We start from the raw sequence: 15,541 nt of genomic DNA on the forward strand, positions 1-15,541 counted from the left end.
ACAAATCAATATCCATACAGATAGAGCAGCAATCGAATTGTTCTGCCATTTACTGTCCACCTCATAACTCTACAAGTGCAGTGTTTCACACACACACAATGATGTCTACATGGCCCCCCAAGCACACTTCCGAAATGCCGGCTTACAGGTTTCACTGTCACACTTGACACAGTATCATCTGAAATGTGTGATTTATTTAAAGTGGAGGTAAGAGCCACCAATCCGAGTTAATCACCTGGTCTTTTGTTTGTTTTGCAGCATTGGAGCTAAATGAATATGAAAGCATCATTCCAGCTCGCTGTTCGAAGCAAGTGCAGGCTATGGCAAGGCCTACTTGCAGCAGACGTTACCACTGGACCGTTAGCTATCAGCTGGTCACCCAGCATGGTAACACATGTACACACACACACATGCAGGCAAGCATGCACATGTATTTGTGTGTTTGTATCAATTGTATGCCAGTTAAAATTCCGGTTGGTGACTGGCTCAGCATCCTTCTAGGGTAAATATAAATATAACTTTTTGGATGGTCAACAGAGATTGTCTCGTGGAAAGACTGGCCCCCTGCATAAGAATGTGTAATTTGGATCACTGACTTCACAATCACAATATGAGCAGCCTTTCCAATGGTCTGATATAGTAATGTACTCAAGTAGAAAATTATATTTTATGGAATACAGGATATGACTTTTGGGTGCTTAACATGGCATCGGCCCATGCCATTATTAAAATGTATTAAAAAACTCCAATGTGTCTACATAATGAAATGAGCATGAACAGTACGCATCTATTTGTGGCCACAAGCCAGTGGTGAGAGTTCCACATTCTTATGGTGGTTCACCATTGGAGCCATATGATGATGGTGAGCTTGGTCCACCCCTGATCAGAATTTGAACCTATGAATTTCATGTTGTGGGTTAAGTGGTCCAAATATAGTGGCATGTGTCAAATAGGTTGTTTCAATTCCAATAGAAAGCTGTATGTGATGTGTGTGCTCTCACTGCCCAGCTGGCTTGGCGTTGGGTGTGAGAAAGCTGTGCCGTGTGACCGCCGAAGGCGCCCGCCCGACTCTCTCAGTACTGAACGTGCGTGGCTCAGGCAGTGCAGCCGGCCTTAGCAAGATGCAACTATGGACCATGATGAACCTGTGGCAACTCAACTTTTACCTGGACTTGGAGCCACCCTACGAGGATGCACCTGACAGCGGGAGGTGGTGTCTTCTCTTTATACATTGGCCCTGATTACATTGCAAAATTAACCTTGATTCCTTTTCCAGCCATTTAATCATGCTAATAATCGTCTGAAATATTTGAGCAAGCCTAAATGAACATCAAGTTACGACAAGGTGATGTCACATCGCTCGTGATGTCACTCCATGAGGAGGACATCAAACATGATATATCATAGTCATGACTGATATATCCATTGACAAGTTCTGACCGACAACAACTTTATCACATTGTTGTGCGGAATACCATGTAGAAAAATGTCTACTTGTGGAGCAGGCATTAACATGTGTGTGCACCGTGTTACATGTGTGTGCAGGCCGCGTGTTATCCTGCCCTGCTGCACCCCTCCTCCACTGCAGTTTGACCTGGGATCAGCCTCGGCTGGTGCGGAGCCCTCTGTCATACACTTGCTCCTGCAAAACCCTGGTCTGGTGGAGGCTCACTGGTCAGTGCTCACAATTTACCTGACTCAGCTAAGGTGTTCATTGCCTACAACACGATACGATATGTATGGGTTTATACAAATGCTTAAAACAATTCTATCATAAGACGCTGTTAAATAGGGAAGGGATATTAGGTGGACAGATTTAGTCGTGGGATGAGATGATCAGGAATTGTATGTAAACGTAAATTTCGCTCTACGCCGTTGCAGTTTCACAGCTTGTCTGAGTGTTATAAAATAGATGTTAATCACCTTTTAAATAAACATTGTTTATCTAGCAAGGTATTAGTTATATAAGCAGTGACAGTTGAATACATATAGGTGAGGTGTTTATTGCTTATGTGGAAATGTATGAACTAATTACAGTGCAGTATATTGTAAATTCCACTTGGCCAAGTGATGGTGTGGTAGGTTATTGAGTATTAACTCTCCATTTGGAGGTTGTGAGTTTAAATCCTGGGCAAGGGTTGACTCATTCCATTATCCCTTCAGGGTTTATGAGACTTTGTCGGAAGTCATCAGTCATTTCCCATGGAAGACTATGCCCAGATATAAGAATATGAAGTTTATTCTCTAGGCTCAGGACCACCATTCTACATGAGAACTGCTCAATGCTTGTTTGAGTATATGCATAAAACTACACGTGGCCTAACCCACCATAAAATAGGGATCATAGTATCGGCTACAGAAACCTATATTTAAAATGTAAAAATCATTGAAGGATGCGTTACTTAAAGGAACAAAACTATGCGAATAATTTATATTCAGCTGAGTAAGGTATAGGTGAAGCATGCAAACATTTCAGCATTAACCACTGCAGAACTTATACAGTAATTTAAAAATAATGCTGTTTATGTCAAAGCAATAGTCTGGAACAATAAGCCTCTCAGTGTGGATTGACTCTTATTGCCTCTGTGTCCTGACAGGGCGGTGGTGTTCCCTAATGAGAATTCCCTGGAATTGGAGGTGTGGGCAGAGCACATGGACTTGGACGCCCGTGAACTCCGCATTGCACGTCTCCAGAGAGACCAGACATTCACTGTGTTCCCTCGAGGAGGCCAACTCCAGCCAGGGGCTAAGCAAATTGTCACAGTCACCTACAGGCACGTAACTACTCTTTTGCCACATGCCTCACACATGCACAAAGATCTCGTGTTTATATTTTAGACCATAGGAGCAAGTGCTTGTATTAAGCGCCTACTCATAATTTTCTGTCTATCATACCAACATAGACAATTGACGACACATTTTTGGGCACAGGCCTTTGCACGGTCAGTCACAGTCCTGAACTCGTCAGCTGTGGATGGCTCCTGTAACAAATGACACTGGAACAGTTGAGGCATCATCTTATCTTCACCACGGATGCAGTTCGTGTTCTAGGCCTGGTCTCAATAGACCCACATTTTTTAGATTTATTTTGAAGCTGCCAACACCGGCGCGGAGGTGATTCAGGCATCCCTAGATTGCCCGTGGTTATTCTTATCCTGGTGGTAGCTGCTGATATTAGAAACTGCTGACGTTGCTTGCAGTTATGCGTTCTAGAGTTGGAGCCACATGTTCTCTATTGACAAAAGCTATGTAAACGTAGGTGTCCATGGTCTGGCATGACGTTCTGCATGACTAGCTACCATTCTTCTGATGTCCGGAGGAGCAATGCCAGCCAAGAGCAAATGCACCCCTACCAAAGCCGACAGTACAAAAGCGGATTTCCATGCCACACCTAATATATTTACCCACCAGCAACCACTTCATGACCTGTATTGGCAGGACCTTTGGTTCAGTGCATCGCTTGCTTGGTCAATCATAAACAATATTTTATATTTTTTCACAACGCCTGCTCATTCTCACTTGTATGCCAATGCACATGCACTTATGTGCACACACTAGCACCAGAGGGCAGCATTTCTCAACTAATACAACTTTTGAGCAAAACGTCATTCGCTGGTGGTGTGCAGCTGCAGTTAAAACACTATTTCCAATAATACCAATACCTGCCATTCGCCACGAAGTGACGGTGACATCACTACGGCACCCGTGCCAGGCCAGGTGCATTTTGAGGCCACGTGAAGTGTTGAAGGCTCGCTGACAGGTCACAAAACAGACCGAGGTGCCATGGGTTGACTGATTTAGATGACTGGAAGATGCACCAGCTGTGCCCGCTAATGTGCCAACTTGCTGCATTTTAGCCGCCCAGCTCTCCGCTCGTTGTTGTGAGCATCGCTCCTCTGCCCTCCGTTGTTGTTGGAGGGCAACTGCCTCCAGCACTCTTTCCACACACAATTGGACTGTCATGTGCTCAAATTCCATTCTGGGGTCGACTTATTCCGTTGCCCCCTTTGGCATTGAAAGGATGTTTTGGAGTCAATGGTAATTGTTTAGGCAGACTGGTCCCTACGAGGGGGAAGTGGAATTTAAAACACTGACTTTGGGTAAACAGAGATAAGGGCTGCCTGATGCTCATTTCAGCTGCTTGATATTTGACTTTGACTTCACTATCCTTGAGTAAGAGCTTCTGAGATAACTATGATTTCACCGATATGTTGACTCCGTTTTTTATTTTAATTAAAGAGCTATCTGCTTCCTCTTTAATGTGCAATTATTTAGGCATGAGTTTCCAGCATCAGACTGGCTGATGGTGGTGTTCAGGGTCACTCATGGCAGGAGCATACCTGTAAGTATTAATTCAACTCAATTGTTATTGTGGTCTCACCTGTTTTTTTCTGCACTACCACATTATGCTTCTTTGTGTTTTTGTCATATGCTTATATTTGTGAAAAATAACTTACGGTGAATTTATTTATAACTCTAAACTTGTATAGACTTATATATTAATACTCTTTGGTTCTTTCGGTAAAGCCACGTAGATAGAAAAATAATGTAAAAAATAATAAAAAATCACGACGTTTCGATCGCAACACAAGCGATTGTCTTCAGGTGAAAAAATACAGTAGGCAAACTGCTGAGGCAGGAGAAATATACTGCTGAGGCAGGAGAAATATAGCGGAAGAGCTGCTGCAACAGGAGGTTATATTGGTTTGAGATGGGTGCAACCCAAGGGTAAGTGGGCGGGGCTAGAGATTGAATTTGCATGTAAATGTAAGATCGGAGAGCCTGACATACCTCACGACTACGGTGCTGAAGAGGCGGCCATTGTACTGCTAGAGATTAGCATGTCAATCTGTTTTTTGCATGTAAATGTCTCAGCAGTTCACCTGCCGTATTTTTTCACCTGAAGACGATTGCTTGTGTTGCGATCGAAACGTCGTGATTTTTAAAATTATTTTTCTACCTACGTGACTTTACCGAAAGAACCAAAGAGTATGAATTCCTGTAGTCACGAAAGCTCTAAGTCATTATATATAAATTTTTATGTTTCTACCAAACACAAACATATAGTATGGTATATCTACACTTAAAACAAGTATTCCTGGCTATGGTATATGCATAGTGATTACGTTTTAATGTAGTGACAACCTTGACATTTTCTATATGACTAAGCTTGCTTAAGCAGTAGCATTTTATGATAAGTCAGGATAAATAGTCGTCATTTATATCTGAACTTAAATCCACATATTTTTACTTAGTTATGAAACGATACAAATGGTAATACAACTGTATTTTGAATGGACCTTAAAAAATAAAATAAAAATTTAAACTTGCAAATGACTTATCTAGCTGTAAGGAATGTAAATGTGGCTTGATCATGTGCTCTGGTTCTATATAGTAGTGTGCCAGGTGTTATGGTGCACAACTGTAATCCACTACTATTGAGGCAAGATTTGTAGCTCACATAGAGATCATCAAATTGATTGTTGACTATTTTGTATGGATTGTTGAGTATTTTTAATTTTGTCACATGCATTATGCATAAAGTTTCTCTGGGTGCTCCAGATTATTCCCACTAGATATTAGAGATTCATTAAGAAATTAACCAAACATTGCAATGCAGGACCCACACGAACACCTTTATTGAGATTCCATGATGCATTATTCGGCAAATAGTGTATTTGTACAATGTAATTCATTGGGAAATGTAAATGTATTCCGAACGATACTTAATTTGATACTGTGTGTACTGCAGCTCAATCTGGTGGGAGTGACAGTTCCTTCTGATCTACACTACATCCATTACCCATCCCACCAGCATACATTACTGCCTGTGGCTTTGAGATGCCAAACCCCACCCATACAGGTAAGCTCTAGTTACATGAGGGAGTGTGTTTATGGAACTCACTACATGTGCCTCACAGCAAAAAGGACCAGTGTCAGATTCTTTACTGAGGCATCTTTTTGTGTGGTGTTTATATGTTCTCCCCCTCTTTGGCATGGGTTTCCTCTGGGTTATCTGGTTTCCTCCCATCGTGAAAAACACATTGGTGTTGGCCAAACATGCTAATGCAGGACCCTCCTGGAAACGAGCTTTTGGAATCATTGTGACTTTCCCGGGTAAATAGTGGTAATTCGGGGCTCTGGACTAATGCAAGTGGCCAGTGATTTAACCGCTCCGCCTTGAATTTAATTATCAAGGAACCATGGCAAGAAAACCAAAGCTTGAGGCCCCGAGGGGATAGGTGTCTATGGCATCTCGTGCGAAACCCCATATGGCAGATTTGCCCCTTCTAGGAGCCTCCAGAAGTTTTGGACAATAAATGTCGCTAGTCACATGCAATGTCCGAACACTTGCTGGAGAGGCCAAGTTGCCATTCCTACTGCTTGTATCACTTGTTTTTGTATGTATGTGTGTGTGTCGTTTATGTGCGGAGCGGTAGCGTAGCGGTTAGCGTGCTGCGCGACGAACCCGGCGACTCGAGTTTGATTCCCGCTCATGGCCAACACCAGTGACGAGTATCTGTACCGGTCCATGGGCCTCCCCTAGGTGGACTTAGCTTAAAATGAGTACCTGGTGCATTGTGTAAACATCGGCAATGTTGGGACAAGTGCTAACAGCGCTTGCCCTAACAGCACTTTTCCCCAATGGTTTTTTAAGGCTATACGGGAGATATTTGTCTTTGTGTGTGTGTACGCCAGGTGTTTGACCTGTACAATGGTGGAGCGATGCCCGTGAGCTTCTTGGTGCAGCAGGACTCCCTGCGAGTGGTCTGTGACGAGAGCTACTCGCACAGCGTTCTGGAGTGTCTCACCCCCGAGGGGAACATCGCGCCTGGGGAAACTGCACACACCCTCTGGCTCTTCTGTCCCTTAGAGGCCAAAACATACACGGTGATCTTAACCGTAGTGCTACTCACACCCTTCACTGCTGTGTTGTAACTTGCTGCCATGACAGAAAACATTCAGAAGTCGTGCTGGGCAATTCCCATCATCTCTCACACAGAATCTTAATCTGATTATTGGAGTTGAATAACGTTTCGAATTTCATGAGTGTAATTGTGAGTATTTTTGGGGAAACTGCCAAATGGCATATTTAGCCATGATTCCAAGGAATGGTAGTCCACGAATGACCCGTGAAATTCATGTGGATTATTTGGACGAAGGAAATGCATGAATATACATTTACTTAATGACAATGTAGGAATTATTAATAGACACCCGGATGATTTTGTAATGAAGATTTTTGGAATTCCATTCCAATAAATGTATTTAATGTTTCAAAGATCCTTTAGCAAATCCACTTAGAAAACGATTGCTATTCCAACAGTTCCATAATCTCAGAGATTTATATTCGAGATATGTTAGCGTCGTTTTAAACAATTTCGAGTGAATGAAGATTTTAACATGAGAATTACCCATAGGAGAATCAACATATTTACAGGAATTTCCCTAGTATCATTTAAGAATGAAAAGTTCAATGTTAAAGAAGCAATAACAGCCAATGCCAATAATACCATGCACATACGTCTAACGCTGCCATCTGCCGTATATTTGCAACTGATGCTATTAACACCAGACCTCCAAGGTCTGCTCTTAAAAGTATCCCACCATCTGGCTGAAGGTTTTCCTCTTGGTTATTGACCACTGCATGCTATTCCAATAGCACCTTATCCCTTACCTCCCCCTTTTCTGGTGCCCAACAGCATTGCATGCCTTAAAAACAGCTTTCAACTTTATCAGCTATGTCATTAATTAGCCTGTTTTTACTTAAAGACCATAGGTGTTATGGCAATGTGGCTAAAGAAGCCTGTTCAAGTAAGATATCTACTGAAGCAGTTATGTTAATTCATTTTATGGTGGTGGTTTCTGACACAAGGTGATGCACTGCTTGCTGTGATTACAAGACATTTCTTCTCTGATTACATTTTATAAATATCACAATCGGAATATGATAATCAACAAAACTTGCAAATCAGATTAATTACAAATAGTTTAAGAGCAATTACACCAAAGTGTTCTATATTATTTAGAGTAGAGGTCATACGCTCTCGCTCGGTCCTGATTGTGATGCGCCTGCCCCATCATGCAGGTGGATGTGCCAATACACGTCCTGCATGGAGAGTCATCACTGGTTACATTCCGCGGTGTGGGATTTGACGAGGAGCAGACGGACAACACTCACCCAAACTGGGTGAACTCGTTGACCCAGCTGCTACCATCTGCTGCACCCTTCCCACACTTACCCTTACAGGTCCGTACAATGGCCAGCACAGCAGCGGAGAGTGTAGAGAAGCACGGCAGATTACGGCTCAGCAGAGGATGAAATTGCCCCCAAGATTGTGGCATGATAGGGCATAGTACAGAAGTACCAAACTTGGAGTTTGTCGCTATTATTTTGTGAAAAATTCAGCCTAAGGCCTCAAAAAAGACTGCATCTGTAAGCCAACACCTTTTTACTCCCCGCTACTGGTCTGGCTTTAACTAGCGCTGAAGTTTGAAATTATTTTGATATTGGTTAAGGGGTTTAGAACCCCAGTTATAAAACTTGCTATATAAAGATGACCATAGTGAGGCTTGCAAGCTTTATAATCTTACACGGTGAAAATAGAACTAGCTCTAAACACTGCAAAGATTTGAACAATGTACAGCAAGCATTATTATCAGTATGGTACTTGCTGTATACATATAATAATATGTATTTCTATAAAATGCAGTGACAAAATGCCGTAGTACAACATGGTACATTGAAATATGGTACGGCTCAGTAAATAACAGCCGTTTATTCGTGCTGTCAGACACGGTGCATACTTTATACAATGAATGTGCTTCACGTGTTCCAGTTACTTTGTAATTTAACCCATTTATAATTCAACAGTACCATTAAATAGCTTGCAGTAAGACAAAAGGTTTCCTTTCAGTCGTGTTAAAGTAGTTATTGATTTTTGCTTTTATTTGTATGCTTAGCAATCCATTCCATGTAGCAATCTGTCATGGGTAGTGAATGCAATTCTTGTTGGCCGTATGCCTAGTAATCCCTTTTTGTAATTGCGAATGGAAAGCATCATTTGAAAATACACATCCATTGATATTTTGTTCATTTCTTTCATTTAATGTGGTGAAACTGAATACTTTCAGGACTGGCACATGAAATGCATGTTGTGGAGGCTGCCTTGAAACATTTATCCTACTACTCTTAGAATTATCAATTCATTGGAACAGCGTTTAAGTTGGAAATTTCCTATCAACTTAAATGTAACTTGGCCAAGTAGCATTCCGATCAGATTTCTGAACTCACAATTGGAAGGTTGCAAGTTGAAAACCCATTGAGGGATCAAATCAGACGATCGTCCCATCGGGGCCAATAAGTGAGTAGGGGCCGTCCATAAATGACGCCACGCACCTGGGGGGGGGGGGGGGGGGTCAGACATTTGTGACGATGTGTGACAAGGGGGGGGTGGTTGAGAAATGTGACGTCACATCAAAATGTGAAACTTTTAAATAAATATAGAATTGTGATAACAACACTAATTGTTATAACAATACTCCTTCAACATGATAGTGCAGCACCACATTAAATACACGCTACAATGACAATAGTTTAAAGCGATTTGAAGCATATATTATTTTCAAAATGGAAATATGGTTTTGGGGGGGGGGGCAGAGCCTTGTGATGTCATTTTTGAGTGGGGGGGGGTCTGACTTTTTGTGACGCCGTGTGACGAGGAGGGGGGTCAAAAATCGTCCAAAATCGCGTGACGTCATTTATGGATGGCTCTGTACCACTTTGTGCAAATTCAACAGTTGTTGTCCCTTTAAGAGCTATGCCTCCACCATAGCAATTAGGAATGTCCTCAATTAGTTTAGGACCACAAAAGGAGATGAATGCTACAGGATATAGAACAGCTAGTTTGAGTAGGAGTCCTCTAAAATTGACTTCATATTCAATTCAGAGGATAGTACAGGTTTGACGTTATTTCATATGGTTAACCAGTGTGATCACCAGTGGTAATATGTTAATGCCGAAATTATTTAGCCATTTTGCGGCTGCCGGGGAAGTGTTGGTGATGTTTGTGCCATTGCCCTTGAATGGTCTAAGAGGGCAGTGTCGGACAATGTGGTCCATAGTTTGTCTTTGGTGTTCACAGTTGTAACGTGAATTCTCTGTCATTTTCCACCGATGTAGGTGGCCCCATCTTCCATGACATATATAACTCGGTTTATTTCTATGGTTGTCACTTTTGATGCTGGCTTTATAAGTGTTGAGCTTCAACATTTTACCAGAAAAAATATGAATTCCTCAGTATGTCAGAGCCATAGGCAATAATATTGAATTCTACAAATCCTAACTGTGTCTTAGTCTGGTGATCTGTGTACTATTTCATAATTTGGTTTATTATATATGCGCCCTGAGAACGATTGTCTAAGAGTGCTTTATACATGTAAATTGTGAAATAAATTATTATATTTCACAAGTGTATGTGGGCAGTAATCACGTATATCCGTCTCCTCGCTTTTTAATAGACTATTAATATGAAACTATAATGAAAATAAAACCATGACAATTGTATGTGTCAGACATTGTGGTGTTATGGGAGTTGTAATGTGTTTCAGTCATTTGACTTTCTGGCAACAGACAAAACCTATTTAATTTCTTCTTGATTGATTCCCACCTAGTATTGGAGCAATATATTTGGTCGCGATAGGTATTGTGTCAATACATCACAATATTAATCGCAATTGAATTTTGAGATTGCTTGCGTTCCTGAACACATCATAGCCCAATACAGCAAGTCATTTGTCCATAGACTACATACATGTGTGACGTATTCATAATCACCGTTTTTGGGTTTAGATCGCGTTATTTATAAATGTGTCGTAACCCTCCAACACCCGACACGGCCAATCAGTAAAAAAGTGTCACGTTGACAAAAGACAAATAGTTCACTGCTTTAGCCCACCGGTGTGTTGAAGCGTGAAACCACAAAATTTACAATTTGAGTACGCCGTTTCGCTCGCTGGTAATTGCATCCAGCATCATCGGGCAATTCGCCAGAATGGTGAGGCTCTACTCTGTCTCCCGTTCTTATATAGAGCAGCAGCAGGGTGACATCATCATTAACTCATCAACTCATCAGGTGCAACGATTTGAGGTGGGGGGGTTATTGTAATTATATACTAGATTAGTAATCAGGCAGTTGTGACGTAATTACACTGAGTGACATCACAGTACCGCCTTGTGCATTATACCTGTGTCTCGTGCAGCTGTCACACCTGTCTGTGGAGCAGCTCAGCTTTGGGGAATTGCCCGTGTACAGCAAGTCCACCCGAATTTTATTCCTGAGCAATACATCCAAGGATAGGGCAGTGTTCTTCATCTGGCGTCATCCTTCACACGTGGACACTGAGGTGAGGCATATATATAGTCACCCAGACAGATTGGCACATGTACTTTGGCAGGATAGTTCGTGAGAGGGACAACCCAAAGCAACAAGTAGACATTCATATTACTTATCATAATTATATGTTTGTTTTTGGGTGGAGAAGGTCATTATCACATTGCACTATGAACCCAACGACCTGAGTTTGATGACATTATTGTACATATTAAGTTAATACAACGACTGTACAGTCATGTCAAGTTTGACAAAATCAAATACAATAAATACTAATCGTATACAGTACTTCTCGAGTGATTATAGGTACACATCAGAACATAAATGTTTTGTTATAATTTTCTGCAGTTTATCGCTGAATACTTAATTTCGGTACACTGAAGAAAAGGATGATTATTCATCACATAATGAGAACATTTAAGCTCGGTCAACTTTTAATCTTGTTCATAATTATTTCTTACTTAAGAAATAATTTAGAAATAGTATTCTTTGTTCGCTGTGCCAGAACACCAGCCTGGTATTATCAAGTGAAAGTTAGATTAGTGTCCGAGTATTCAAATATTGAGTGGTGCTCATCTCTGTTGATGGTCCACAGCTATTGGTGGAAAGTCCACATTCTAATGGCAGGGATAATTTTTCTACAGGACACCTATTAACTTTAACTAAATTGGTACTGTCACCACGGGATCGTGTACTGAGTCAATCCCCACCCAGGTTGTAAACTCAACCTTCTGATTGTGAGCCAAGTGCTCTACCCACAGTGTCACATGGTTAGATATATGCATGTTGTACTAAACAAATAAACAATCAGTGAAAATGTATACATTTGCCATTTAGTATGTATTTAATTATCCTAAGATTAATCAAAATGCTGTTTAAAAAAACCATGAACAGGATGGGTAATTCATTTTCGAGAGATGTGGAAGGAGGATGCTGCATGCCACCAACGCTCTGAAAATAGGACGGCACGAGAGGGTGAGTGCCTATGTGCATGTCAAGAAGCGTGGTATGTCTGTCTCTCAACAGGTGCTGAACTTAGAGCCCAAGGAAGGGACGCTGGACCCAGGTGGAAGTGTGCTCTGCAAGCTCACTCTCAGAGCCCTTGGTCAACCTATTTTATATGATCTCGACCTTGTATGTGAGGTAAGGTCGTGCCCTAATTGTACACTTTGGTTTCTTCTCACAGTGACTTACAAAGTAAACAAGGGCAAGGTAGAATTTGTTTGTGAAATAGACAAAGCTCATTGCCTTGATAATTCAGACATAAAGGAATAGAGCATTGCCAATATGGGAATTGGATCAATAGCTCTCATCTCCAATGGAGGCCATGACAGGAGCCATTCACTTTATGGGATAGGGCTGTTTACTTCTTACAAAGTGGTACTTATTTTATTAATTTCTGAAAGATGATTGCATGAGTTGACCGTAGAACCGTTGAGAACTCGCAACATTCTGATTGTGGGATAAGCACTTAAATATACCTCCAGGCCAGCAACTCAGATTAAAATGTGTACAGGTAGTCCCCGACTTACGATGGTCCGACTTACGATATTTCAATCTTATGATGGCGATAGCGATATGACAAAATTGTAAAATATTTAACATTTCTCGCGGCAGGCAAACGCAGCAGCGTACGAGGTACGATACTGTACGTTGGGACGCTGCCGGGATGTACTGTACGCATATAGTTTATACAGTACAGTACTGTAAATTGCTCTGTTTTGCTAAATTATCACCATTCTTTAAGACTCCTGGGTAGGCTAGGCCATTTTCGACTTACAATATTTTCGACTTACGATGGGGTCGTTGTAACGCATCTCCATCGTAAGTTGGGACTACCTGTACTTGCAGCAGCATGTCAACATATATAGAAGTAATTCAGCCTTATATGCATGTTGACCTTAATAAGTACCCACTACCAGCACTTTCTTCTACAGTGTGCGAGGCTAAATGTGTGTTTTGTGGGATCAGGTTATTGACATGATGGAGTTCCAGGCATTTACATCACAACAGGCTAAGAGGGACGCTGAGCATAAGCGGCAGGAGGTCGAGTTTACCATTACTGAGCACGACCTCCTTCCACCGGCTGCTCCAACATCCACGGCCTCCCAGGTGACATCATTGTAACACATTTACGAGGAAAATATATTTATAAATGACCTTGAGAGTTAATATAAATGGTCACACCTCATGGTTTAGCATCGTAAACAGAAAATGTGAACAGTGATTGATAAGGGAAATGGTCATACTTGGCAACATGGGAATGGATGCACTCTTATGAATGGAGCACACCAACGTGATACCGACTTTCAAGCATCACGCAAAACTGGGTACAAAGATCACACAGCCATTATGCATTTTGAAAAAAACCATCAGCAGTTCCTGAAGAACTGCATCATGCTCCACTTGTGTTTGGTCACAATCTGTTATTTGGCCTATAGACTTGGCCAAATAACAGACTTTATATACCTTTGTATATGTAGTTGGTTATCAGGATGTTTACGTCCACTTTCTAACCTATTTTTTTTTTATACATTTTTATACTGGGTGACAGCAATGGAAATTCAACCATTGGTGCATAATAGCTCAATTGGAAACCTAATAACCACTTGAATATCCAGCCTATAGTGAGATTGATATGAAATACATATATAGTCTAGTGTAATTACATATATAGTCTAGTGTAGTGCATCACACGTTTATTTAAATGTTGTTGACAGGCTCCAGAGAAGTTAACAAACCATCAATCACCAGTGTTGAGTGGCTCCAGCAAGCATCTGAACAAGTACAAGGTTTGTACGGAAACTACATGTTGTGTTATAGCACCAATTTATCTCAATTTGTTAACACTAATTAATGGCATTGCCCAAACATCTCAATATAACATCCTCATTAAAAAAAACTTTCAAGACTGTGAGGATTTTATGGATAATTAACTGACATTACTGTATAACATACCAACACAAAGTGAGTATGAAAGACTGAACGGGCGACATCCACACACACACCATTGGAACCTCATTTGCCAGTAAAAATATGATAATTGTTTTTTTACCCTTCTATCTGGCAACAAAACTGACACCTTTTTTTTTTACAAGGAGTCATGTTTACATAGACCACAATACCTGCAGTCATAATGCAAACAAAAAACATAACTCTGATAATGTGCACTGTCCTTGAAGTTGATTTGTCCACACCCGAGACAGCCTAGTCTCACATGGGTTGGACCAGATGACGCCAAAAGGCGCCTTTTGGCGTCATCTGGTCCAACCCATGTGAGACTAGGCTCTAAGGAAAGCTGTCTCGGGTGTGGACCAATCAACTTCAAGGACAGTGCACATTATCAGAGTTATGTCTTTTGTTTGTATTATGACTGCAGGTATTGCGGTCTATGCAAACATGACTCCTTGTAAAAAGGTGTCAGTTTTGTTGCCAGATAGAAGGGTAAAAAAACAATTATCATCCACACACACAGTTGCTAAACTATTAGTTTTAATACTCCGAGGTGTAGTGTTCTATGTTGCGGAAGTGTCCTTGAATGACTACTTTGGCTGTGCTTAATCTCCCCTTGCAGGCACTGCCTCCAATTGGTGCAGAGGAGAACGGGGAGAACTCAGGCACCAGGAGTCAGCGGCGTCAGAGGAGAAGCTATCGGAAGGAGCGAGAGGAAATTACCCAGCCAGAGCTTCCCAGGCCCCAGCTTTTACACCTGGGTGTGTCGATCCGGACCCACTCGATCCAATCCTTCGAAGCACAATTCTCACAGCTCATGCCTGCTGTACACATATCGAGGTAGGTTTTCTCAATTTGATATAAACAGGAAATTGTACAAACTATGTGTAATTGATATTCCTGTAACAAATCAATCGCCGGAATTTGTTTTTATTTGTGTGCGATGAATTGTCACAATTTAGGGTTGTGATGTGATCAAACACAATTGATTATTTTTAAAACATTGTAATGAATACTGTATCATCTCGTAAATGCAAAGGTTAACAGGAACCCATTACAATAACCACATAGGAATCAAAATACTCTATTCTCACATGCACTATGATTGTGTTTATCATAAGTGTAACAATCAGTATCAATCAATGAATCGATGCATCATTACACCCCTAAAAATTCCATCTGTAAATTACTAACTA

The 15,541-nt window shown here is 41.2% G+C and overlaps 1 protein-coding gene across 7 annotated transcripts in view; it reads left to right on the forward strand.

Annotated features, from left to right (window-relative positions):
• Nucleotides 1-15,541, forward strand: part of CFAP65 (cilia and flagella associated protein 65) — a 36,497-nt gene that overhangs the window by 16,093 nt on the left and 4,863 nt on the right. For 6 of the 7 annotated variants that reach the window (XM_078854869.1, XM_078854877.1, XM_078854894.1 and 3 more), the window contains 13 exons: nucleotides 259-387; nucleotides 1,009-1,210; nucleotides 1,546-1,674; nucleotides 2,598-2,774; nucleotides 4,276-4,342; nucleotides 5,753-5,863; nucleotides 6,700-6,891; nucleotides 8,090-8,251; nucleotides 11,263-11,406; nucleotides 12,420-12,536; nucleotides 13,365-13,505; nucleotides 14,114-14,185; nucleotides 14,968-15,185. In XM_078854869.1, the coding sequence (XP_078710995.1) occupies nucleotides 259-387; nucleotides 1,009-1,210; nucleotides 1,546-1,674; nucleotides 2,598-2,774; nucleotides 4,276-4,342; nucleotides 5,753-5,863; nucleotides 6,700-6,891; nucleotides 8,090-8,251; nucleotides 11,263-11,406; nucleotides 12,420-12,536; nucleotides 13,365-13,505; nucleotides 14,114-14,185; nucleotides 14,968-15,185 (1,861 nt within the window). The remainder of the gene's footprint in view (nucleotides 1-258; nucleotides 388-1,008; nucleotides 1,211-1,545; nucleotides 1,675-2,597; nucleotides 2,775-4,275; nucleotides 4,343-5,752; nucleotides 5,864-6,699; nucleotides 6,892-8,089; nucleotides 8,252-11,262; nucleotides 11,407-12,419; nucleotides 12,537-13,364; nucleotides 13,506-14,113; nucleotides 14,186-14,967; nucleotides 15,186-15,541) is intronic. The other variant, XM_078854886.1, reaches the window with a different exon arrangement.

This window comes from Lampetra fluviatilis, chromosome 1, assembly GCF_964198595.1.
Source record: "Lampetra fluviatilis chromosome 1, kcLamFluv1.1, whole genome shotgun sequence".
NCBI lineage: Eukaryota > Metazoa > Chordata > Hyperoartia > Petromyzontiformes > Petromyzontidae > Lampetra > Lampetra fluviatilis.